This window comes from Rattus rattus, chromosome 16 (genome assembly GCF_011064425.1).
Source record: "Rattus rattus isolate New Zealand chromosome 16, Rrattus_CSIRO_v1, whole genome shotgun sequence".
Classification (NCBI taxonomy): Eukaryota; Metazoa; Chordata; class Mammalia; order Rodentia; family Muridae; genus Rattus; species Rattus rattus.
In genome coordinates, this window is record NC_046169.1 from 4,085,070 (window position 1) to 4,112,844 (window position 27,775).

A 27,775-nucleotide genomic window follows, 5' to 3' on the forward strand; every position below is an offset into this window, starting at 1 on the left:
CCATGCCAGCAGTGACAAATATAGCTGTCAACACTGTCTTCATGTGTTATGTCATCGTGACAAGGCTTTGACCAACCAAGAGGCACCAAAGTCACACAGCATGTCCCTGTGAACCCACTGCCTGTGCAGACACAGTAATAGTTGTTTCCTCCACCCACAGACCTAGACCTCCATGGAGACATGTCCAGCTGGCACATTCTCCAAAGTTGAGCTCACAGTGGTCTCCAGGGAAGGCGGGTGAACGCAGTTTCGTTGGAGATGAACCTTGAGATGGCAAGATCATCCCGAACTATCTGCTTTGGCTGACGACATCACAAGGTGTCTTGTAAGAGAGCAGACATTGAGATTTTGAGTGGGCGGGTTCTATCCATCGCCATCGCCCTCTCTTGACCACCCATCCCCTTCCCCTCTCTTGCATTTTTAAAAAGTCAAGATTCCACACGTGAGAGAAAGCATTGTCTTCTTCCTTCCTTTCCTACACCACCTTTCCTGGCTGCACCCCACCCTCCTGTCAGCCCCCGCCAGCCCCCAAAAACATCTGCTTTTCTACTTTCTGCCATGTGTGTGTACGTGTGCATGTGCATGTGTGTTTAGAGTCCTGCATACAGGAGAAAACAAATGGTATTTGCCTTTCTGGTTCATTTTGCTTGGCTGGATGCTCCCAAGTGCAAAGTGTTTAGCATCACGACACCGGCTCCTTCTCCGTGGCCGAGCCACACTCCATCTCGTGCACGGACAACATTTTCGCCCATTTACATTTTGATGGACAGTAGAATGATCCCGTGTCTTGCCTGGCATGTGTGTAAACAATGACGCAATCAACACAGGGGAGAGGTTGTCTCCATGGTGTGCTTTCTTGGACTCCTTCTGATATATACCAAGAAATGGCATTGCTAGATCATAGGATAGTTGTATTTTCCAGCTATTATTATTATTATTATTATTATTATTATTATTATTATTATTATTATTAAGCTTCTATGCTCGTTTCTGTAGTGGCTGGCACTAATTTATACACCCCCGCAAGCATCACAAAAGCTCTTCCCAACTCTTGCCAACATACATTGTTGGCTATTTACTTAACAGTATCCATTCTGCCTAGGGTAAGATGATATCTCCGGGTAGTGTTTGCAAACAAAATTGGGTCTTAAAGATCCCTGGAAACGTGGGTGAAACAGAAATAAGGCCTCCCCGCTCCAACAGACACGGTGATAACCAAATACCAAGTAATAGAGAGTTCCCAAGAAAGTTTTGCTCTAAACATACAGTGACAGGCGAGATGTGGGTTTTATTATACAATATCTAACAAGGTATCCTTGATATATTAAGGGAAGGAAACAAGTTACAAAGCCTGTGAAGGGTTTGGCTTGAGAGCATTCCAGCCAAACTTAGCTTATCGGGAAAGTCATAAATCTCCCACTAAACAGCCTAGACCACTCCACACGCTGCCCTGCTTTCTCCGTGTCTCAGGCCAAGCCTCGGTCCTTACTAGAGTTTGAAATTACATATTTGACTACGAATCGGGTTTTAATTATCAAGAATATAAATTCAACGAAAGCAGGAACCGTGTCTGCTTTTATTCACCGTCCCACCTCTAGGACCAAGGAGACAGTAAATACTTAATAAATATTTATTAAGCTAACCGGGCCCCAGTTAACTTTTGTATCCATGAAATACTGCCGTCTTAAAACTGTCTTGTGGTCGCATTTCCTTATGCCTTTGAGCCTGCGAATGAGAGTCAAATGTATTTCAAATTGATTCGATTCGATGACAAAATTTTACATGTTGATAAAGCGGGTGATTCATCCTCGTTAGCAAATCTCGAAGTCTCGAAATTAAGGAGTTTTCATAATGCGGCACAGATGTGGTACCCGGTGGGGATATTTCACCATGAGAGGCAGGTCCCAGCTGTAGACAGTAGACTCATTGGTGCTTCTTATGGTTACAAAACTGGCACCCAGAGCCATGAAGTGGGGTGCCTGAGAACGCATGGGGCGGTCAGAACAAGGACCCGGGGAATTCATTCTACCTCAGTACAAAGGTGCGGGAGAACTGCCCGCTGTCGGTGTGGGACTAAGCGATTCTAGACTTAGGGACATCCTGAGATGTCCAGTAATAGTGTGCAATGAGGCCAGAATGCCACACAGCAGATCTCCATTTAAACTTCTATAGCTGAAAAGGAATTTTGTTTTATAAAAAAGGTTTGCCTGGGGTGGGGGTGGGGGAGTGGGAATTCCGAGGGCCCTGTGCCCGGCATAACCCCAGTGCCTGGCACAGTTCAGCTGTCAATCAAACAGATGAAGAAGCAGTCATGATGTCATCCCCAGCCTTACCAAAGTCACTCACCTGACAGCATCTGGAAACACTAAACCAAGGGAAGTCCCTGGTGGTGGATGCTGCCTCCCCTCCATCTAAACCAAAAACACGCATTCATCTTTGAAACTGGCAAGCCCTTCCCTATGCGATTTCGGTGCCCAATCAACACTGATCAAAACCAACTTGGGGAAGTTGAAAGTTTATTTGGCTTACACGTCCACATCGCAGTCCATCTGTGGAGGGAAGCCAGGGCAGAAACTGAGGTGGGAACCACCGAGGAACACTGATCACCGGCTGGTTCCCCTCGGCTCGCCCAGCCTGCTCTCTTCCACCACTCAGGATAACCTGCCTAGGGGCTGCTCCATCCATACTGGGCTAGACTCTCCCACAGCAGTCATTAATGATGGGAATGCCCTACAGATGTGCCCACAGGTCACGGCAATGAAGATATGTTCTCCGTCGAGGTTAGCTCTTCCCAGATGACCTTAGCTTGTATCACGCATATAAAAGGTGCTTGTGCATTCATTGATACTGCATTTTTCCTTATTCTTTGAAAATAGACATTTTTATCATATAACATACTCTGATTACAACCTTCCATCCTTCTCCTCCAAAGTCCCTCCCCATACCCAATTCCATCCACCCCCTTTCTGTCTCTCAGTAGAAGACAAACGGGCTTCTATGGGGCTATGATGTGATATGTTAACCAAAATCTAACACATCAAAACATGACAACACTAAACAGAAGAGAAAGAGACCAACAAAAGGTACAGGAAAGAGATAGTGGACTGAAAGGCCACCGGTTTGCACTCAGGAATCCCATCAAAACACTAATCTGGAAGCTGTAATAGAGATATAAATATAGATATAAAATAAAATTAAAATTAAGGTAATTTTTTTCAAAAAAAAAGAAAAAGCCCTGACAACAATATGAGACAAGGAAGCTCTGAAGTTGAATCCATTTTCCGTTGGCATCCACTGCTGGTCATTCGACCTGCCCCAAAGAGTAGTTTGTCTCCCTAGTAGGGTATCCTTGAAGAAACCTAAATTTTCATTTACAAGGATAGTGGATTGGAGATTGCTTCTGGTCAGGGATGGAGGCATGGGTCTACTTGCCTGTTCAGCTCTAGGATCCCATCTGGTGCAGCCCCGTGCACACCGCGTGCACACCACATGCACACCGCGTGCACACCACATGCACACCGCGTGCACACCACGTGCACACCGCGTGCACACCACGTGCACACCGCGTGCACACCACGTGCACACTACATGCACATGCACACCCCTTGCACGCTGCCTCAGTCTCTGTGAGCTCATCCATGCCTCCATCCCGCTGGTTTAGAGATCGTGTCTTCTTGGCGCCCTCTTCGGCTCTTATACTCTTTCTGTCTCTTCCTCCTCAGGAAGGATTTACTGGAGAGAGCTCGTTCATGGTTGAGCATTCCAAGGTCTCTCATTCGCTGTATAACGTCTGCCTGAGGGGCATTTGTTCCCATCTCCTGCAGAAGGAAGCTTCTCTGATGATGTCTGAGAAGGGTACTGATTTATGAGTAAAGGCGAATGTCATTTTGTCACTATGCCATTTTGTCTGTTTGCTGTTTGTTTGTTTCAAACTGTAGTATTTTGGTCCCTGGGCTTCCTACTCTCAGGTTCTTGGTCACTCAGGTGGTTTGGAGTCTGGGTTCCACCTTGTGCTATGAGCCTTGAGTACAATCAGTTATTGGTTGGTTACTCCCACAAGCCTTGTGCCACCGTTGCTCTAGGGTAACCCGTAAGCAGGACACCACTGTAGACCAAAGGGTCGGAGGCTGTTTTGGTGTTTATACTTACACTTTGTCTGGATGGCCTGCCTTTGGATGAGAGAAGGATACTGGCATCAGTGTGTGAGGGGCAATTCGTGATTTAAGCTATGCTAGTGCTTCTTTTATGAATGTGGGTGCTCTCGTGTTTAGTGCATAGACATTAGGAATTGTGACCTCCTCTTGGTAGATTTTTTTTCCTTTGATGAGTATGTAGTGTCCTTCCTTGTCCTGATTAATTTGAAGTCTCTTTGGTCAGACATTAAAATGGCTATACCAGCCTGCTTCCTCGGTCCATTTGCTTGGGAATATCCTTTTGCATCCTTTTACTCTGAGTTCATGTCAAGCCTTGATGCTAAGGGGTGTTTCTTAACTAGATGCATGGAGGACGGATCCCGTTTTCCATCCCTTCTGTAATCTGTGTCTATTTGGGGAATTGAGACCGCTGATGTTGAGAGATATCAATAAGCAGTGTTTGCTGATGCCTGTGGAGGCAGTGGCAATGGTGGTGGTGGAGTGTGTGTGTGTGTATGTGTGTGTGTGTGTGTGTGTCTTGGTGTGTGTGTGCCTGTGTGTGTACCTGTGTGTGTGTGTGTGTCTCAGTGTGTGTGTGTGTCTCAGTGTGTGTGTGCCTCTGTGTGTGTGTGTGTGTGTGTGTGTGTCAGCATCTGTGTGTATGTGTTTCCTGGTCTGAGGTTATTTATCCCTTGTGTTTTCTTGGGAGAAGTTAACCTCTTTTTTTTTTTTTTTTTTTGGAGCTGGGGACCGAACCCAGGGCCTTGCGCTTCCTAGGCAAGCGCTCTACCGCTGAGCTAAATCCCCAACCCCAGGAGTTAACCTCTTTAGGTTAGAGTTTCCCTTCTAGCACCTTAATTGGGCTGAACTTGCTTAAATTTGGTTTAATCATGGAATGTCTTACTTTTTCTCATCTATTGTGACTGAAAGTTTTGCTGGGTATAGTAGTCTTTCTGGCATCTGTGGTCTCTTCGAGTCTGTAGAACATTTGTCCAGGTCCTTCTGGCTTTTAGAGTCTCCACTGAGAAGTCAAGTGTAAATCCGATAGGTCTGCCTTTATATGTTACGTGGTTCTTTCCCCCTTACAGCTTTTTTCTTATTTTGTTCAGAACACTTGTGTTTTGATTATTCCATGCTTAGGGGACTTTCTTTTCTGGTCCAGTCTAATGGTGTTCTCTAAGCTTCTTGTGCTTTGATAGGCATCTCCTTTAGGTTAGATTTTTTTTTTCCTTTATGACTTTGTTGAAAATATTTCTGTGCATTTGTCCTGGGCTGTAAAAAAGAAAGTATATCTGTCTTTTCCTTCCCAGCCTCTGCTCCTCAAAATGATGACTCTGAGACTAATTATTTATTAAGAAAGGCCACAAGCTCTGACTCATTCTCGCACTAGCTCATGACTTATTTATCCCATTCAAACTATTCTGTGTCTCCCACGTGGTTGGTTACCTCTCCTTACGTCCCAGCCAGCCTTTCCTTTCCATTTTCCTCAGCATCAATTCTCTCACTATTTCCCAGAATCCTCTCTTCCTGCCAATATCCCACCTCCTATTTCCTGCCTTAGCTCATTGACCATCAGCTTTTTTTATTGACAGATGTTGCTTACAAGAGATTCTCTCTATAGTGGGTTTCCTCTCCTTCCTCTATTCCTATTCTTAGGTTTTGTCTTTTTGTGATGTCCCAGATTTCTTGGATATTTCATGCCAGGAGGTTTTTTGTTGATGGTGGTGGGGTTTTTTTTGTTTTTTGGTTTTTGGTTTTTTTTTTTGTTTGTTTGTTTTTTGTTTTTTGTTTTTGTTTTGTTTTTTTTTTAGGTTAAGCATTTTCTTTGACTAAGGTATCTATTTCTTCTATCATGTCCTCTTCTACGTGTGAGATTCTCTCTTCCATCTCTTGTATTCTGTTGGAGATGTTTGCCTCTGAGGTTCCTGGTTGAGTTTCTAAATGTTTATTTTCCAGATTCCCCTCAGTTTGGGTTTTCTTTATGGATTCTATTTCCACGTTCAGGCTTTGAACTGTTTTATTCGTTTCCTCACATTGCTTGCGTGTGTTGTCCTTAAGGGATTTCTTTAAGGGATTGATTCATTTCCTCATCAAGGGCCTCTCTCATGAAGGCTACTTTAGGGTCTTCGCCTTGTGCCTCAGCAGTGTGGCAATGCTCAGGGCCTCCCGTGGTGTGGCAGAGCTGCTGGGCTCTGGTGGGGACATGGTGTCCTGACTTTTGTTGACTATATTTTTACACTGGCATCTTAAGCATGTTGGTTTGGGGAAAATAATGTAACTCTGGGTGTTGATATCTGGTCTTGTCTTTGTTAGAAGGGTGTTTTGTTCCTGTTGCCCTCTCTGGTTCCGAGGGGTGTGCTGAGTGTTGCCTAGTAACGAATCCCTCTGGGATCCCAACAAGTGTGGCCACTGGGGTTTCCAGGTAAAATGTGCCTCTAGGTATTGAGAGCCCATACTCAATGGGGATGGGTAAGGGTTGGGATAAAGGACTCACAGGAGGGAAGAAAGCAGGATGCTCCCCCAGGAAAAGCTTAGTCACCTGGGAATGGAGACAGAGAATGAGAAGAGACACAGTAGGTTGCCTGCTACAGAGATGAGGATGAGACTGGGGGTTGACTTGGAGGAGAGGAGGGAGAGTAAAGACCCGAAGCTCACCTACCTGCTTAGCTGCCCTACCTTATCTGGCAGGTTTAGCTAGTGGGAATGCTTGCCAGGGTTGGGGACGGGAATAAAGCCATAAGTGGTAGGGACGGATGGACGGCTGGAATGGAAGATCCGTGTGAGCCACTGAAGTTGGGGGAGGAAGGGGAAGCTGCAGCAGGTGGTTTGCTCTGGAGGAGAGGATGAGACTTGGGGTGGGATTTGGAGGGAAGGAAGGAGAAGTGAAGATCTGCAGTTAGCCTACCTGGTTCCCTGGCCGGAGTCCCTTCATACAGTATTAAAAGTATTTCTAGGCAAACATCTGTATGCACACTGGGGTGGTCTGGATGGGAAATGCCCCCCACTCCGCCGTTCGGTGAGGCGGTGGACCTTGATGAACGTTTGCACTGATATCGGGCTTCGTGCACTTACAGCGTTGTCCCTCTTCCTGTCCACTCTCTTCCTGTCTGCTGTTCTGAAGATGCGGTCTCTCGGCTCTGCTCTGGCCCCTGCTGCCATGACTCCTTCACCACTATGGCCCCTCCCTGTGGAACCACAAACCCAAATAAACTCCTTTTTTCTATAAATCACCTTTGGCTGTGGGGTTTTATCATGGCCACGGAAAGTAAGCCGTGTACCTACCAGCCCATCTAGCAATCAGCAGTGGGGGTACCCTGGAGTCCCTGACATCTCAGGGCCTAGCTTCTCTCCTGTCTTTTCCCTGTAGGCGGTCGTCACCTTGGACTCTGTGCTTATGTTGTCTCTGCTTTCTGAGTAACTTTCTTTAAAGGTACGCACATCCCACTACGTCCCCTTTTTCTGTTTTTGTGACTTCAGATTGTGTCACTGAGATCCTGTGAGTCTTTACTCTTTGACGGTTTGATTCACGTCGTGGTGTCTCCTGGACCACGTGAGCTACAGCCTGTGCAGATGTCATAAAGATCCCCGTGCTTTATCTGCCGTTCTTTAAGCAACAGACACATAGGCTGGATACAGTTTCCTGCTTGAGAATAGGAGATGCCGCTGGGAACAGGCGGGCTGTGCTTCCTGGTATACGGAATAGGCCGTGTGCTTCTCAAATAGCTTGCTTCTTCCTTTCTTAATCTGCGTGTGTGTACTAGTCCTATAACTCACTCAATAAATAATCATAATTTACTTAATAATCTCTAGTCTGTGTGGCTACTGTATGGTTAAGGCGTAGTCTCTTCCTTATCTTCCCACAGGCTAGCATTTATAATTAGATATGCATTCGGTCTGGAAAGTCTACATGTTCTCGGTGGGCTGCAGGAAGAATGAAATACACACACTCTGGAGTCAAAATGCCTGTTCAAAAGTCTAGTTCTGGGATTGGAGAGGTGGTTCAGTGGTTAAGAGCACTGGCTCCTCTTGCAGAGGACCCAGGTTCAATTCCCAGAAACCACACAGCAGCTTGCAAACACCCGTGACTCCAGTTCCAGGGGGATCCAGTGCTCTCTTCCGGCCTCCTCGGGCACCGGGAACACATGTAGTACACAGACACACCTACAGGCAAAACACTCACACACATAAAATAAATTCATTGAAACCCACTCTGCCACTTGCCAGACGTGGTTCCTTGGGCAGCCGACTGCAGGTCTGAGAACCTCAGCTAAGAGATCCATACTTAAGGAGTGCCTCTATTGTAACTCATGAGGTTGCTTTCCACAAAAAGCACACGCTACAGAGCTAAACTCAACAGAGACGTGTCTCAGACATGAACAGACGTGCCCATCCACTCGTTTACCACAGTAAGTCTTCCTTTGTCGGCCTCTGGTCTCCGCTTACAGAAGATTCTCTCTCCTAAGCACTTGGAGTCCTGCAAACATGGCCATGAACTCCAACTCCATTCACTAGCACGGCCAGGGCAGTCAACACTACTCTCTACGGGAACACTGTCATTACAGGACTTTCCATCGTGAGAGGTAAACGCCACACGCCTAATGATCCATCTTCTGTCTCAAGACACCCTCCTTTCCTTGACTCAGAACTCTCCTTGCCTGTGTGTGTGTGTGTGTGTGTGTGAGAGAGAGAGAGAGGGGGGGGGAGGGGAGAGAGAGAAACAGAGAAACAGACAGACAGACAGACAGAGACAGAGACAGACAGAGTTCTTTGTGTGAGAGAAGGAACCCTGTGTGTGAGTGAGAATCATGTGTGTGTGTGTGTGTGTGTGTGTGTGAAAGAGAGAGAGAGACAGACAGACAGACAGAGACAGAGAGAGAGAGAATTCTGTGTCTGAAAGAGACAGAAACCCCACATGTGAGAGAATTGTGTGTGTGAGAGAGAGAGAGAGAAACATGGAGTTCTGTGTTTGCTGACTGTCTTCAATTGCACTTGCTCCTCAACCTGCCTCACTGTCTGGGAATGGGTGTGTCTGGTCACATGATTTCCAAGCCACTGAATCATACAGTCCCTCTGTCCTCTCCTAATGGACCTCTTGGCAGCTGGAATAGACTGGAACATTTGCTTCTTGAAATACCTCCCCTGGCTCCCCTTGCCACACGCCCTGACATGCAACTCATTACACACACACACACACACACACACACACACACACGACTGACCCCTTGCACAGGCTGCTCTCTCCTTCACTTTCTCCTCAGTTCATCCTACCCACTCTGGAGAGCGTGGACCCTTTCAAATGCTCATGCATATGCTGGAGCCATAGCTCAGGGGTCAAGAGCACTGGCTGCTCTTCCAGAGGACCTGGGTTCAGTTCCCAGCAGCCACGTCAGGAGGCTCATAACTGTAACCCAGGAGATCTGACACCTTTGGCCTTCGTGAGCATAACACTCGTGTGCCCACACCCACATGCAAGCACACACATCCACATAGAACTTAGAAACAGCAAATGTTTAAAACATCCATGATTCTCATTATCAAACCTCTGACTTCACTGAAGCCCAGACTTCCACATCCACTGCTTGCTGGCCATCATCCGAACTTCACGCCTAGACACTAATGATGGCTGAGGCACAGTCCCTTCTCGCTGTCCTGTTAGGAGCCTGCACCCTGGCTAGTCCCTCTGGACTGTAACATCCTCCGCAGCCACTAGCTAACCTCCAGCTCCCTTAGTCTTCCAGCTGTTCACCCCAATGCCCTCTTCTCACACAGGCCCTCTCCCTAACACTCCCTGCAAGGAAACCTCTAAACCTCACCCAGCCCTGCTTAGTCCTGGCACCAGGACTGTGCTCCTAGGGCTGTTACAGCAGGATTGTATCAGAAGCCAGCTTTTTGTTAATAGACCATATTCCTGAACATCCCCTCCCCTCCCCGCTTTCCCTCCCCTGCTCTCCCTCCCCTTCCAGCCCCTCCTCCCCTGCTTTCTTCTGCCATCCCTTTCCCTCCCCTCCCCTGCCTCCCCTCTCCTCCCTTCTTCTCCTCTGCCATTCCCTCCCTTTCCCTGCCTCCCCTCTCCCCCCTGCTCTCCCCCTCCCCTCCCCTCCCCTGCTTGGAGTTTCCAAACCTTTAAAGAGACAACAGGGGCCAAAGCATACCAGAAACAAAGCCGTTATTTTATTCTATAGAAAGGAGGAGAACACATTTTGCAGGTGACTTGTTTAGAGGGCTTGGGGACATAAACAATAGCACCTTTTCAGGCCTGTCATTCAAAGACGGGCAGGAACAAAGACCCTTTGTAAGTCTGCTATAGCGTAGGTAATGGTACATTGATTGATTTTCTTCCACAGAAATGATGCGTCTACGAACCGAGGCACCACAAACATTCTTACAAATGTCTACTGTGTTGTGAATCTCTGAGGTTCTCTATACACATCAATAACCGTGATGGCCACGACGCACTAAACGTCGCCGATCAATCAGGGCACGCAGAGAACACTGGCGTCTACATGACTCTGCGTAGCATCGTTTGTTACTCGGGCTGCTGAGCGATTGCATTCCCGAGCATTCGACAAAGGTTATTTTTGTGTCTCGACGTCTGATTTAGCTGTAAGATGTAAAAAGCCTACAGTCAGGCGATGTGCTGGGTCATGAGAAATGGCTTAAAAGTAAAAATGACCTACCAGGTAATTCCATACATAAATCCTTGGTGCTAAATCCTTAGGATAAAAATATCCACTGGCAAAGAAATCCTTACTTAAAGGGGAAAAGAACAGCAAAGAGGGTGGAATGTGCCCCGAAACTCCAGGCTCAAGATTACGTTTTCTGTTTTTTTGTTTTTTAAGATATCAAGTCTCAGTTGGTGTTCAAACAGGGCCTGTCATTTGCTCCATCAAACATAATACCTTTGTAAACTATATTTTTAGTTTCTTTGCTTTTTCCTAATTTGTTTAGCTTGCATCAATTGCCTTATTGATCTGCCAGTGTTCCCAATTCCTCGGATCCTGTCCTGCATGCTTCTCCCCACGCCCCATCTAGCCTCAACCAATAGATAAATGTGAACGGAAGTGGAGACATTGTATTCACAGCGAGGCTCCCTTAGTTCCAAAAGGGAAACATATTTAACCACATATCTAGAAATACCAGGGAGGGATCGGTGGGGGTTGGGGGTGGGGGGGAAGAGGGCATAGCTCATGAAAAGAAAGGTTTAGACAACTGCTAGCTTCTGTCCTACCAAATGAAACTTCCTCTGGTCTCAGGCTGGTAACTTCATGAGCAGAGGCGGAGGGATGGGCTGAGCGGTTCCCTGTCCAGTATTGGTATAGCAGCCAGGTGTCTGGGGGGTGGGGGTGGGGTATTAGTGCTCGGTCAAGAAGGTAAGAGCTGTCATAGCAACGGCCACACCCACAGCTGTATCAGCAATGATGCTGGAGTCATCAGCTGGCACCCAGACACCCGTATGGTCCCTTTCCATGCACTTGACTGTCCTCTGCCCAGTGTCTGGCTGAACCACAAAATCCGTTTTCCCAGACTGTGTTCCACCAGAGGCCAAAAGTAGCAGGCCACACGTCAGTCCTGGTACTTATTAATTTGGGAAGAGGATGATAGATACTATTGCATCAACATGGGTCAACAGTCAGCGACATAGAATATACAGATTAAAAAATAATTACACAGGTATTTTCGATGGTGTGCCTTTAAAGGCTGTAGGGGTTTAGAAGCCTTTAAGTAAGGTTAATGAAGCACAGATAGAATTAAAGGAAGGATTATGACATATAACCTCAGGAGCTTGAGATCAGATCACGTGAAAAGACCTTTATATAACAAAATCATCGTCTTTAAACATTAACACACAGTACTCTACATATTAATACTGAACTGTTAAATTCTGACATAATAAAAGGTGTGATTGGAAAATGAGGGTTGCTTTAAAACAGTTGTTCAGATTTCATTCTTTATTAAAAAAAAAAAAAAAAAACAGAGAAATTGCCCAGCCAGGTGCTGTCCTCTCCTGAGAGACCAGGCTGCAGCTGCCAGGACCTGGGTGGTCTAGCCTGAGCCAGAAGCAAGTTACTATGTATCTCAGAGAAAAGCAAGAGTCACAGGCCAGCTCCAGGAGCCGCTCACATCCCCATCCCCGCTGCTGACACAGAAGAGATCCTAATTTCTGGTGACGTCCTGTCCACTCTACATGGGAGGACTTTGGAGAGACTGGCACTGACATGCACTTCAAAGGGAGCAGAGGCTTCACCAGATGGTCTTGAGTTTCTGTTTTTTGGGGTGCAAGCAGCAGAACGGGGAAAGAGCAACCGTGATTGTACAGCTGGGGGAGTTCACACTGAGTTTTAGGTTGTACTAACTAGCCTCGGTTCCGCATTCCTACTGAGTGCCTGGGAACCAATTTCTATCAGCAGGACCACTTAAAAGTCGTGGTTCTCAACCTTCCTGGTGCATTGACTTTTTAATCCGCTTCCTTCGTGTTGTGGTGACACCATGACCAGAAAACTATTTCCCTGCTACTTTCACAGCTGTTCATTTTTCTACAGTCGTGGATCGAAATGTAGATACCTAATGCACAGGATACCGGATATCTGACCACTGCCATTCCCAGGGGGTTGAGACCCGCAGGCCAAGAACCGCTGGCTTAAAGGGTCATTCCTTTGGCAAATGTCTAAAAGACTCAATGTTTATGTGGAGTGGTAGCCAGTCATATTCTTGTATTAGAGTCCCTGTTACAATGGAGAAAACAGAAAAGGACTTCAGGAGCCATTTATTTCCTGTGACAGTCAAAGAGCTGATGTGTCACAGCCCGCGGTGGCTATAATAGGCACAATAATTGTTGTGTTACAATAACGACATCAATCAAAACAAGCGATTTTTTTCCCAGGTCCCTCTAGGAGTTTACCCATCCAAAAAATACCACATATCCGTGAGGGCTGGGAAGTGCCCGCTTCACATGGCATACACAAGCAGCCGGACCGACGCTCCACAGACAGGGCGAATCTCTTGTATCCGCGTGTCCCACACTCCGCCCTATAATTCTTCTCTTGGATCCTTGTGTGTCTCCTGCGTGGCTTGGTCTTCCTCACTGGGTGCTAGCCACGTGAGATACACCTTTACCGGGTCAATGTGCCAGTGTTTGTGAAATGATACTGGGATCTGATGGGAGAGGTAGTCCTTGGGGTAATCTACTGGCCGAGCCTGCGCAAAAAAAAAAAAAAAAAAAAAATCAGAGAGTTATGGCTTCCTGGTGATTACGAATGATCGGCTCATTCCTCCTGCAGATGGGGACAAATACGAAGACCCACAACTGCACGAGGCAGAGGGACCTTGGAACACCCAGTCCCAAATGTAATGTCTCTATCAAATCTCTCCCTCGGGGCTCAAAGAGTCCTCGGGGTGGGGGTAAGAAAAATTGTAAAAGCCTGTGGGAACGGAAGACGCCACGGAAACAAGGCCTTCTGTGCCCAGTAGATTATATGGCCCTCACGGAGCATGTGCAGGGGTCTAAGCCGGATGGGGTCCCAGCACCGAGAGAGGAAGTGGACACAAGGTCCTATCCCTAGCCCAGAAGTTATCTCCAGTTGATAACCGCTAGAAAAGGAAGAATTAGTTTTCTCCAAAGGTGTCTCACTGGGTGTGCAAACCACACCCAAGGGCAGGTTTCACACTCAGCAGTAGATAATCAACACAAAATGAACTCACTGCGATTTTTAGGTGTGTGTGTGTGTGTATGTGTGTGTTTCTTGTGCTTTTGACAGTTTGGGTGGTGTGTGTGTGTGTGTGTGTGTGTGTGTGTGTGTGTTTGTGTATATGTGTGTGTGTGTGTGTGTGTGTGTGTGTGTGTTTTCTTGTGCTTTTGGGCTCGCCCCCCCCGGCCTATTTTGGTATGTTTGTTTTTACCTTATTTTATTTTATTATTTTTGGGTTTTCGATCTGTTTTCTAATGAGAGAAAAAAAGGCATGTGGATTTGTGGAGAGGGGAAGGCAGAGAGGAGCTGGAAGGGACTGGGCAAGGGGAACTGTACTCAGAATATACTGTATAATAAAAACATCTATTTTCAAGTAATGATTGGCACAGCTTAATGCTAAGCCTGAGGACCTGGCTCCCACCGCGAAGCCCCTGCTGCTTTAAGCAGTTGCCAGAATGCACCTTGCCTGGCGGCCTTAATTCTTGCCTGTGGTTTACACGTGGGTTCAGTTAGCAAGCCTCTGTGAAGTGGGGCCCCCATGCAGGTCACCTCCCCCTCCTCCCAGCCCAACACTGCAGGCCTTTTTGGCATTAGGTGCTGTTTAGGCCTGGGCTCAGCTGCCTCTGACTCCTTTCAAACCATAGAGCACCACCAGCGCTGAACCACTAACCTACTTCGCTCTGTCACGTTCCGTGTGTATGTCAGGCTCTGGGGCACAACGGAGCTAGGAATCCGCCCTTGTCCTCAAAGAGCACACAGCCTGGTGGCATGCTGCAAGGACTTACCTGACCATCGCACGATACTGTGGCATCCCTCACCCACCCTCACAATAAGTAAAGGCGAATCTTTTAAATTATTATTCCAGAGGGCCATTTTGCTTTGTTTTGATTTTTATGACAGGATTTCTCTACATAGCCCAGGCTGGCCTGGAACTTCCTACGTAGACCAGGATGGCCTTGAATTCTGTAAAAATGGCCATCTTGCTGAAGGCAATCTACAGATTCAATGCAATCCCCATCAAAATCCCAACTCAATTCTTTCCAGAGTTAGAAAGAGCAATTTGCAAATTCATTTGAAATAGTGAAAAAAACAAAAAACAAAAAAACCCAGGATAGTGGAAACTTTCCTCAACAATAAAAGAACTTCCGGGGGAATCACTATCCCTGACTTCAGGCTGTATTACAGAGCAATAGTTTTAAAAATTGTATGGTATTGGTACAGAGACAGGCAGGTAGATCAATGGAATAGAACTGAAGACCCAGAAATGACCCACACACCTATGGTCACTTGATCTTTGACAAAGGAGCTAAAATCATCCAGATGGCATTTTCAACAAATGGTGCTGGTTCAACTGGAAGTCAGCATGTAGAAGAATTCAGATCGATCCATGCTTATCACCCTGTACAAAGCTCAAGTCCAAGTGGATCAAGGACCTCCACATCAAACCAGACACACTCAAACTAATAGAAGAAAAAGTGGGGAAGAGCCTCAAACACATGGGCACAGGGGAAAATTTCCTGAACAGAACACCAATGACTTATGCTCTAAGATCAAGAATGGACAAATGAACCTCATAAAACTGCAAAGCTTCTGTAAGACAAAGAACACTGTCATTAGGACAAAATGGCCACCAACAGATTAGAAAAAGATCTTTACCAATCCTACATCCAATAGAGGGCTAATATCCAATACATATAAAGAACTCAAGAAGTTAGGATCCAAAGAGTCAAATAACCCTATTAAAAATGGGGTACAGAGCTAAACAAAGAATTCTCAACTGAGGAATATCAAATGGCTGAGAAGCATCTGAAGAAATGTTAAAAATCCTTAGTCATCAGGGAAATGCAATTGAAAACAACCCTGAGATTCCACCTCACACCAGTCAGAATGGCTAAGATCAAAAACTCAGGTGACAACAGATGCTGTCAAGGATGTGGAGAAAGAGGAACACTCCTCCATTGTTAGTGAGATTGCAAGCTGGTACAACCACTCTGGAAATCAGTCTGGAGGTTCCTTGGACATTCCACTACCTGAGGACCCAGCTATACCTCTCTTGGGCATATACCCAAAAGAGGCTCCAACATACGACAAAGACACGTGCTCCACTGTGTTCATAGCAGCCTTTTTTATAATAGCCAGAAGCTGGAAAGAACCCAAATGTCCCTCAACAGAGGAATGGATACAGAAACAATGGCTTCATGAAATTCACAGGCAAATGGATGGAACTAGAAAATATCATCCTAAGTGAGGTAACACAAACACAAAACACACACACACACACACACACACACACACACACACACGGTATGCACTCACTGATAAGTAGACATTAACCCAAAAACTCAGATTACCCAAGATACAATCCACAGACCACATGAAGCTCAAGAAGAAGGAAGACCAAAGTGCGGATGCTTCAGTCCTTCTTAGAAGAGGGAACAAAATACTCACAGGAGGAAATACAGAAACGAAGTTTGGATCGGAGACTGAAGGAATGGCTGGCTATTCAGAGACTGCCCCACCTGGGGATCCATCCCATATGGAGCCACCAAACCCAGACACTGTTGCAGATGTCAAGAAATGCATGCTGACAGGAGCCTGATACAGCTGTCTCTTAGGAGGCTCTGCCAGAGCATGACAAATTCAGAAGCAGATGCTCACAGACAACCATTGAACTGAGAATGGGGTCCCCACTGGAGGAGTTAGAGAAAGGATTGAAGGAGCTGAAGGGGCTTGCAACCCCATAAGAATAACAATACCAACCAACCAGAGCTCCCAGTGACTAAACCACCATCCAAAGAGTACACATGAACAGGCCCATGGCTCCAGCTGCATATGTAGCCGAGGATGGCCTTATTGGGCACCAATGGGAGGAAGCCCTTGGTCCGGCCAAGGCTTGATGCCCCAGTGTAGGGGAATGTCAAGGCAGGGAGGCCCGAAGGGGTGTGTGGTTGGGTGGGGGAGCACCCTCATAGAAGCAGGGGGGGATGGGATAGGGGGTTAGTGGATGGGAAACCAGGAAAGGGGACAACATTTGAAACATAAATTTAAAAATATCCAATAAAGGGGTTGGGGATTTGGCTCAGTGGTAGAGCGCTTACCTAGGAAGCGCAAGGTCCTGGGTTCGGTCCCTAGCCCCCCCCCCCAAAAAAAATCCAATAAAAAAATACTGATAGCGATGTTGGCTGACATTGTATGTTTTCCTCTTGTCTTCCCCAAGCCAAGTCCTCTCCTCTGAACAAAGCCTTTATTTATTCCAGTGAGGCACATACAGGTAAAAGTGTTCTCTGTAACCAAGCTAAAGGGCAGGGAGCGGGTGGGATGGCGGACACTTTGGACATGAAGGGTTTGTGTTCCACTATTCATTTTTGAAAGGTATGTATAGCAGGGAGATTTTGAGAAATTAACGTTTCTAAGTTTATCATTAGTTTTCATTTGATGTCCAGAGTCCTGAAAGCATTATTTATTATTCTTGTCCGGCTTAATATCTGTTTGTTTTTTTTTTATGCAGAGAGTTAACATTGCATGTTGCTATATCCATTGGTGAAGTGTGATTTTGGAACGGGTCATCCAGGCCTAGGATTTCACAGTGACCAACCCTGACAGAAACAGGAGGCGCTGAGCATCTGAGGACGCTCTGAGTCCCTCTCCAGCCCTCATACATCGAGCATCTGAGATGTGGGTACCCTGCCTCGGGTTCTCTCAGCACAAACAGCATGGAGCTCTGGGTTGAGATATTACAAATGTCAAGGCCCCTTCAAATCTGACCACTCTCTAGAGAGAGCGGATACGCCAGCGTAGGCTGGGGGCGCAGGCTATAAACCCTCTGGGACACCACAAAGGGTTCAGATTTACTGTGTGAATCAGGGAAATCAAGAGTTTGAAACGTGAGCAGCAACACATAACTTTAAAAATATCGTTGCTGAGTTATCTTCAAAGGACTTCCGCTCCAGGGTTACATTATCTTTCGGTCTTCCTAGGAGGAAGGATGCTGCTCTAGAAAATTCTAATTAATCTTCCCAAGTTACTTCCCTTACACACAAGCAGCTTGCACTGTGAGTGAAACATGAAGACCCAGAGTCCGTGAGGCAGGAACAAAGAGCAAATCACTTTCTGAGCTATCGTAAAGATAGCGTAAGACGCAGGCCTAAAAGGGAAAGACATCTCCAGGCCTGGGTGCATAAGCGCCTTCCAGCGGGGGCCACGAGTGAGGGCTCCCATGAGCTACCTCTCAGAAAAGCTCTATCCTTAGCTCCCCTGTGCATCCCTGGACACAGGCGCGTTCTACCTTCCTTGACAATGCTTACACGTTCTTTGCTCTGTTCACGTTGCTTTTCTATAGTGAGATTGTGCTGTGCTCAGTTTTCTGTATTGCTAGGACTGAAGATCTAAAGTGCTTGGATTTGCTACTTATTGGGAAAGACAGAAAGAGGGAGGGAGGGAGGGAGGGAGGGAGGGAGGGAGGGAGAGAGGGAAAGAGGGAGGGAGGGAGGGTGGGAGGGAGGGAGGGGCTGGAGAGATGCCTCAACAGTTAAGAGCACTGGCTGCTCTTCCGGAGGACCCAGGTTCAGTTCCCAGTACCTACATGGCAGCTCCCGAAGCATCCACTGCTCCAGTTTTCTGACCTCTGTGGGTAGCAGGCATGTGCGTGATACACATACATGCAAGCAGACAGAACACTCACACATCTAACAATCAATAAATAATATTCCCCGTGGAAGTGGTCAGCATCTTCCTTAAGATTTCCAAAATATGAGAGGAGAAAGGAATATAGTCTCCAAGGGAGGAGGACTCCCCACCTGAGACGGGAAGAGGAACGTTTTCTCACCTGATGGAAGAGAGGGCTGTGTGTCACGGGGATTCCCAACCCACTGAAGCACATGCCCAGGACCATGTCGTCGGGAGCGTCGTTGCTGTAGCAACGGCAGTTGCTCTTGAGAAGTCTCCGGATGGCTTCCCTGCTGAACACCATGCTGGCGGATGCAGACAGAAACGGGGATTAGAACAGTGCCCTCAGACAGAAACGGGGATTAGAGCAGTGCCCTGGAGTCTGTTTAACCTAACGGAGGGCTTCGGTTTAGAGGCTTGAACTCCTGAGAATGGTACTGACAGGAACACTTCCACTGACAACCGGAGAGGACAGTTTGTACACTATGTGGGAGCAAAGTCACCTTCAGAGACATTTACCTCCCTAGTAGACACTTTTATATGTATCTCCTGTAAACAGACCCTGGGTGATGCTGTTTTTCTAATGTTACTGTGTTACTTTTTGTCAACCTGATACATGCTAGAATCATCCGGAAAGAGGAAACCTCTCTTGAGAAAATGCCTCTATTAGTTTGGCCTGGAGGCAATCTCTGGGCCATTTTCCTGGTTAATAACTGATACGGGGGTCCAGCCCACTCACTGTGGGTAGGAACACCCCTAGGCACACGGTCGTGGGTTGTATAAAAGGCAGGCATGGGGAACGAGCCAGGCACTCCGCCAAGGTCTCCACTTCAGCTCTTTCCCTGACTTGCCTTCATGATGGACTGCAAAGTATCGGATGAAAGAAACCCTTTGCTCCCAAAGTTACTCTGTGTCATGGTTAACACATATATCAATTTAATCACAGTAACAAAAAATAACACAGGGGTGGACAGTGACCTGTCTTTTTCTGTTTTGTTTGTGTAGGCTCTGGCTGTCTTGCTCACTCTGTAGACCAGGCTGGCCTTGAACTCAGGGATCCATCAGCCTGCCTCTGCCTCCCAAGGGCTGGGATTAAAGGCACAGCCTGGCTCAGAACCCATCTTTAACATGCCGGGGACACGGTTTGACCTTGTGCGTGGTACTTCCTAATGGAGTCTCAGCCCACTCTGGTCTTTCTATGCCCCACCCCCAGCATCTCGGACAGCAACATTTCTTTCATACAACTTTTCTGTCTTCCCTTGACTGCTGGGTTCTAGATCCACATGACACCAGGGGGCCCAAGTTTGAGGGAAGACTGTTTACTACTGTCCCTGCCGGTCTGTGCTACAGAGGTAGGCAGTGGGGCCATACACACATTTTCACAGGCCGTCCTGGGAGCAAGTCCCTAGGTGTGCCCTTAGGGAGGTATCTGAACATCGGGACTTTGCAGCAGTGGTGGGAACTGAACTGGTCCTCTAGACAAGCGGCTAGTGCTCTTTACCACAGAGCCCCTCTGCATCCCCTAACCTGCTGTGTTTTTTTTTTTTTAAAAAAAAAGCGACAACAACAAAAACCAAACAAACAAATCGATTCTTAAGGCAAATCCTTGGAAACTCCTAAGTGGCCCTGGAGAAAGTACACAAGGTTGTAATGTTGTCTGTCCCTTTTATCAAAGGTTCACTGAAGGTAAGCTCACGAAGATCACTTCAGTATCTTAGTGAAGGAGCATTTAAAAACCAAACCTTGCATGACTCATGTCCTCTCGGTGGAAATTAAACACCAGTGCTTACTCACGCAGGTTTATTTACTTGCTCTCTATAGCTTGAAAAGCAATGAGTCCCTTTGCTAAGTGGGGCCATGATGAGAAACAGACACAGGTGCTGTCTACGAATAATTCATAACTTAAGCGGGAAGCAGCAAAGTAAATAGGCAATTAGACGGTAACGGGTGTCATAATGTACTGTGCTAGCAAACGAGTTAGAAAAGCATCCAACCTCGACTGCAGAGGCTGCGCCCAGCTGCTGACAAGCAGGCCTGGTGAATGACAGTGACCAACGCAAGTCTACAGGGAGAGCCCGGGACACCGGAAGCTGGGAAGGGAAACAATGCTGAACAGAGGCCATGTTCAGAGAAAAGAAGAAACAATGTGTTTCTGGGAAATTGCAACAAGTTCAACATGGACTCATTAGGACCAGAACCCAGACAGATGAGGCTAGAAGGACCAACGAGTGCAAGCCAAAGTCAGCAGAGGTTTTAGGAACCCAGATAGGTGGAGGGCGTTACACTCTGGTCACAGGACAGGGAGAAATCAAGTTAGTACTGATCAGTCTGCTAGTCTGCTGGCTACCAGGTTATTAGAAAGGAAGACGCTCTCCCTCAGCCTCTGCTGTTTTCTGTGTCAATGTAGATTTTCCCTCACACTGTGGGTTCTCCCTCACACCATGAATTCTCCCTCACACTGTGGGTTCTCCCTCACACCGTGAATTCTCCCTCACACTGGCACTTCTGCTTCAATATCATCCTCCTGTGATGTCCCCAGAAGGCTGCCACCAAGGCTGAGCACACGTCAGGGCCATGAACTTCTAAAACTGTCAGCTAGAGAAACCTCTTCCTGTTAAAAGTTACCCAAGCTCGAGCATTTTGTTATAGTGGCAGGCAAAAACGGACTAAGACAGAGCCATTCCAAACCAAGGTCTCACAACACAGGAATGAAAGGGCCTGACCCTTCAAAGGTTATAAACTTTAGATGACACTGCTTGGCGCATGGCGAGCATTAACCGTCTAGGGCTGCAAACCAGTTCATACCCTCAACACCCACTAGTAAAGGCTGCAGCAATAACAGAGGAGATTAACTGCTCGATCGATTTACCCATAAAAATAATCAAATTAAAATCTTTCCCCATAGAGTTCAGGCAGGTGCTTCATTTAAAACGATTGATTTTTAACTATTATTTTAAAACCTATAAATCCTAGACAAATATTACTTAATTGCCTAATCTAAGATTCTTTGCTCCTCTTCCATCAAATATGATTTATTAGGAACTGGATAATTTAAAATTTTAATGACTTTTTTTTCTCTGAAATTGAAATCCATGAGCATTTTCTTCCATCTAAAAAGACAGTGGAGGGCTGGAGAGATGGCTCAGCGGTTAAGAGCACTGACCACTCTTCCAGAGGTCCTGAGTTCAATTCCCAGCAACCACACAGTGGCTCACAACCATCTGTAATGAGATCTGATGCCCTCTTCTGGTGTGTCTGAAGATGGCTACAGTGTGCTCACATACATTAAATAAATAAATTAAAAAAATAAATAAATAAAAAGACAGTGGAGGCTACTTGGCCATAGAATTAAGCATTCCCACCACCAAGTATTTTGACCTGAATTTTCTATTATTTCTTCAAAGAGTAAGATAATCTGTAAAGTTCGGTTCGTGTTTCCAAAATGTAACGTTTATTTTTCTGTAATAGAGTCTAAGAGAATCTGTGGGCCAGCACAGACAGACCTCAGAACCGCAGACCATTTCTGCCTGTGCAGAGAGGGGGAAAAAAAAAATCTAATGTTCAAAGAGCAAGTAGTTCTTTCTGGACTCAACCAACCCCAGATGGAAAATATTTATTGTTTGTATTCTTTCCATCATCCCACAAGTGGCACAATATAAAAACTATTTCCAGCTAGGCATGGTGACACACCCTCTCAATGCCAGCATCACTCTGAGACAGGGGGAGGAGTCGCTCCGGGCCAGCTGAGGATACACCCTCAGATCCTCATCTCGAAAGGGGACGTTCCAGAGCATTTATAATGCAACGTATATTAGAGTTGATCAGGAACTGATTTAAGGTTTGCTGGAGCTTGGGCACAGGTCACATTTTATCTAAAGGCCTTGAGCCCCTGCGGGGGTTTCATGGACTCTTAACCCTGAAGGGATAGACAGAGATACTAAGATCACGAGAGCTGGCCCAGTCTCTAAGCCACTCCCACTCACCCGCCTCCTCCTGTGACGTAGCTGTAGCCGCCAGTGCCTAGGCCGTAACCATAGCGCTCACCCAGAAACACCGGATCACTGGAGTCATAACAGCTAAGCAAGTGTCGGAGCCTGGAGATGCTGAGGTGCAAAGAGAAGACTTATTTAGCTCTGATGCGGCTTCTGAATAAAGTATTCAGCGGTGAAATTCAAGTGCAGAATAAATGGATTTAAAAAAAACAAACAAACAAACTATGAACACAGTGCATCAAGAGAGGAGTCAGAGGTGTCCTTCATCCAATCTGAACTCAGCCCCGCCAGGCACAGGGGCCTCCCTGGGGGCAGCGGGGTGGCAGGTGAGGGACTGAAGGTGGTCAGATTGCTGTAAATCTCTACCAGGCTGTTCCCAAAGTAAGTGTTGCTCAAACCTCACCTCTCCTCAAATAGACTAGGGTTGTTTTAACACTTGACAGCCACAAAAGAGCTTCCAAAAGGTAAGTGGGCTTGGGGGTGGGGGGTATTTGTTCTTCTGTCAGGGCGGGGCTGGCAGGTGGAAGAGACTTAGTCCAGAAAGGTGTCCCCCAAATCCTCGGGGTACGCTACATTTCTTTAATAAGGTTCCCAGGGCATGAACTATGGTTGACATATGTATCCCTTGAATAGTTTGGGGCCCGCTTGTCCTAGTGAGGTGTCAACAGTGGCAGCTGACAGGGCCAGTGAGAATGCCCACAAGCACGCCTTGAGGTACACAGACAAGATCATGGGAAAATAAAACATAAAACTCACTTTTTAAGGCCAACATACATGCCGATGTAACAAAGCACACATGCGCGCGCGTGCACACACACACACACACGCACACACACACACACACACACACACACACTCAGTGTCTTTAAGGATTATACCATTTTGAGCTGTGCATGTTGGGGCACACTTTTAACCCCACCAAGTTGTCAGGCAGGGGTAGGCTGATTTCTGAGAGTTTAAGGCCAGCCAGGTCTACACAGCCAGTTCCAAGTTAGCTACAGAAAAGAGGGGGGAGGGGGGCAGAGAGAGGGAAGGAAAATAGAATAGACACAGAGGTGGGACAAGGGAGGGAGCAGAGGAGAGAGAGAGACAGATAGAAAAAAGCTAGGGACTGAGAAGGGGGTGGGAGATACCCAAGATAACACTTAGATGCCTGACAGAGGAAAAGTGACCTTAAGATTTCCAGGTCACCCACCAACAAGCCTTAACTTTCCCTCTGAACACTGACCAGTGACCCTTAAAACTGATTCTTGAATGACCCATAACTTTGGGTTAAACCTTAATGGACTAAGCGTCACGAGGCCTCTGAGACCAGTGAGCTCACGAGTGGGTGTCACAGGCACTGAGCAGCACGCAGAGCTGCAAATGGACAGGGAACAGCAGGTGTCCCAGACACTCACTGCCCTCTGCCTGCGGAGAGTGGGGGTGACAGGGAAGAAGCTGGCAAACACACAAAAAGGATCCTAGACCTTACCCCAGAGAAAAGTGAGCTGGGAGCCAGCCGGAAGCCGCTGAGGAAGCAGCTTTACCATATAAGAACAAGACAAGAGCAGCCGAAGCCCCTCCCTACAAGCGTGTGCTCCGGAGTCTCACGAGTCTATAGCTCCTTACGAGTTGGGAGACTACATAGGCTTAGAATGTCTGGAGGCCAAAGCCTTTGCCGAGGGTGGCGGTTTCTGAGTGAGCATAAAACTCCCTCCGAGTTCTGCTGCTTTTGGCATGAAGGTTAAACATTGTAGGCACCTAATTTGGAATCTGTCTTCAAGGAGCAGTCTGAGGAACTCATCTGCACGGAGAGAATGACTGCATTTGCTGATGGAGGGGCCATGTTTGAAGATCTAAGGAAACTGAAGTTTGGTGTGTAAAAGACCAAGATCCTCCAAACTTTCTCAAGCAAAACAGGTCTACTTCTTGAGCTTAAAGAAAAGAAAAACAAAACAAAAAACAGAGTGGGGATAGAGGTGGGTCAGCACGGAGCACTGGGGCTCCTGCAGAAAAGCCAGGTTCCATTCCCGTACCCACAAGGTGGCTCACAACCATCTCTAATGTCAGTTCCAGGGGATTCAGCGCCCTCTTCTGGCCTCTCCGGGCACTGCATGCATGTGGTGCACATACATACACGCAGGCAAAACACTCATAGGCATAAAATAAAATTTTTTTAAATTTTAAAATAAAAAAATGGAGAGAGAATTGTTTTTCTCTCCTTCCTACATATTGTGAAATTGTCAATTCCACCTCCAACATTCAGTATTTTAAGGTTAACATAATTTAAGATTCCTCTGGGCTTCTTCTACCGTGGATGACTCTCATGTTCAACTTACTGTTGAGGGAGAGGCTCAGAGACCGTGAATGCAGTCTGGTAATTATCACCCACTTCACATTCACTAAGGAGTAGGAATGTGGGTGAGTCGGAGAGATTTCAACGCCATCTAAGGGGATTTGGCCCAGGAAAAGCATTTCACTTAACAAGCTGTTCCCGTTTCAGGCACTTCTGAGTCTCGGGCACGTTGGGGAAAAAGCACGTCCGTGCTCTCTGACAAGTACGGCCCGAGCTGGATGTGTGCAGCCTGGCAGAGCTGGCAGATTTCGCCAGCAGAACACCAACCTTCCAAGGCCAGAGCATGCTTTACCCTGGCCTATTATGGTGTTGTATTTTAGAATTATAGAAAAGTTACAAACACAGGGTGAATGTCCAGCTACCCCTGCCCCAGATTTTCAATTCTTCCCACTCTAGTGCCTCATTCACAGGAGCTACTCTGTGTATATTGAAAACATAAATGCATAATAAAAAAAACACACTAATTCTCCTAAAAGTGTAGATATTATACCCTTCCCCAACCATCCCATTGTATATTTCCTCAGGGCAGAAAAGTCCTCAGCTTCAGGAAATTTAACACTGACAATGGTACATTTCTTTAGACATCAGCCATTCTGCCTTTAACATATTTAACCAAGAGGAGTGAAAGCAAGATGTCTACACTGAGACTTCTCTACAAAAATGCTCAGTGGTGGCTAGGGCAGCGGCTTGGCGGCTACGAGCACCGGCTGCTCTTCCAGAAACCAGGGTTCGGTTCTCGGCACCCACATGAGCATCTGTAACTCCGGGTCCAGATCCAATGCCCCCTTCTGGTCTTCCTGGGCACTGCACCCATGTGACACACATAGATTCGGGCAGAATAGATAAAATAAGATAAAGGAATCTTTAAAGATATGTAGCAGCCTTCGTTATAATAACTTGAAATCAAAACACTAGATGCACTTAAGTGGACTGCTAATTCTAATTTGTATGGACTGATGTAGTAATGTCAGTTACAGGACCTCCTGCCTTGACCCTGTGTTTTCCTTCGGCTGGTCATTATCGCCTTCTCTTTGGAGTCTCAGGCTTTGCTTCTGCAATGTCTAATTTTTGAATTAATCCTATCCAAAAGGCTTTTAAATCCCTGATAATAGAGTCTTCGTGCCTATAAGATTATTTCAGATGAGTGTATCTTCCATGCATCCCTTTGAAAATATGAAATAGAGCTGTGATGATCACTTAAAAACAATATATATATATACATATACACATACACATATACACACACATATACATACACGTATAGATTGTATACATATGCATCATATACATAAACACACATGGTAACTAATGGTAGTACCACCAATTCTGGACAGTGCCACTCACTGAGTTACGGTGTCTCAGTCCGCCCAGTAGAAACAGATGCCATGCCTAGCCCCATGCCTAGCCCCATGCCTAGCCCCATGCCTAGCCCCATGCCTAGCCCCATGCCTAGCCCCATGCCTAGCCCCATGCCTAGCCCCATGCCTAGCCCCATGCCTAGCCCCATGCCTAGCCCCATGCCTAGCCCCACAGAGTAGCCACAATCATTCCTTCTGATCATTTTGGTGGGATCTGTTCCAGCACAGAGAGGCATCTACTGAACATGTAATGCCAGGGTTGTGGTTTGGAAGTCTGTCTGTCTGGTTGTTGTTCTTGCTGAAGACAGGGTTTCTCTGTATAGCCCTGTCTGTCCTGGAACTCACTCTGTAGACCAGGCTGGCCTTGAACTCAAGAGATCCACCTGCCTCTGCCTCTTGAGTGCTGGGATCAAAGGTGTGTGCCCACCCAGCTTGTCTGTCTGTTTTCTATTTATGTGTCCTACAGCAGCCTTGGTCTCCTGAGACTCTCAGCCCCATCTCTTTAACACAGACCGTGTAGGCTCCAGCCAGACCCTCTTCCTACGCAATGGCTTGGTGTAGCCAGAAGGCAGTCAGCGGGGCAGTGTCCTGCTTCTGCTGCCAGATGTTTGGTATCTTAAGACCACCCCATCCCTGCCACTCTGTCATCACCAGAAGCAGACATAGCTGTTCCCGGCTTTGAATATGAGCCCATGTAGCAGTCAGAGCCAGTCCCAGGATGAGAGGGACTCTTACTTACCTGATTAATGTGTCATCATCCACGATGACTAACCACGTAATTTTGTCATGACTGTGATTCAAAAATCTTTCCAAAATGGCAAAGGTTTTTCCACAGTGACCTAGGGAAGGTGAGGATAAAACTGACCATGTATTATTTTCTCTAAAATATGTAACATTCATTTAATTTTTTTAAGTCTTAAAGTATCAGAAGAGCTTGAAGGTTGACATGCACAATAATAACAGGAAATCATTCCAGAAATTAACCTTCCATAATTCCCACCTAAGCTGAAATAAGCCCTTTCCTCCCTAAGTTGCTTTGGGCCATGGAGTTTCGTCACAGCAATAGAAACTCTAAGGAAGACAATATCTACAGGCCCAGCACTGAGGTGGATGTAGGAGGACCTCGACTTCAAGGCCAGCACAGTGGCTTTGAGGCCAGCCTGGGCTGCTCGGGCTCTTTCTCGAAAGCAAACCAAACTGAAAATGTTTTTCACCAGTAAACAACCTGATAGACTCCCAACGACTTCCTGTCAGAATGCTATCATCTATAACACTGCTTCCTTTCTACTCAGAATATTATCGCTGCTTACTGTGATCACTTGAGCGCTGCAGAATGAGCCAGGCCCTCAGGGAGAGTCAAACTGGACCACCGACTTGGAAGGACGCAAGCCTTGTGGTGAGAAGCCGACAGAGTGACTCGGTGCCTCTCTTTCCAACCACGAGGAACTGTGCGGAGCTGGGGAAACCCTGCCGCTTGAGTATACCTGCTGTGTGCCCAGTGCTAAGGTACAGCCCATCCTAATTTGCAGAGCATCTGTGTGTGACTCAAACTCCCATGTGAGAGTCAGTTTATATCTATAGCTTAAGATGCTCAGTGGAGGAA

General features: G+C 46.7%; 1 protein-coding gene across 1 annotated transcript in view; it reads right to left on the reverse strand.

Moving 5' to 3' along the window:
• Positions 1 to 10,282: 10,282 nt before the first annotated feature.
• B3glct (beta 3-glucosyltransferase) overlaps positions 10,283 to 27,775 on the reverse strand; it is an 83,558-nt gene continuing 66,065 nt past the window's right edge. The window contains exons 12-15 of the mRNA XM_032886836.1: positions 26,912 to 27,011; positions 22,468 to 22,587; positions 18,645 to 18,789; positions 10,283 to 13,328 (exon numbers count right to left, since the gene is read on the reverse strand). Of these exons, the coding sequence (XP_032742727.1) occupies positions 13,161 to 13,328; positions 18,645 to 18,789; positions 22,468 to 22,587; positions 26,912 to 27,011 (533 nt within the window). The 3' untranslated portion in view covers positions 10,283 to 13,160. The remainder of the gene's footprint in view (positions 13,329 to 18,644; positions 18,790 to 22,467; positions 22,588 to 26,911; positions 27,012 to 27,775) is intronic.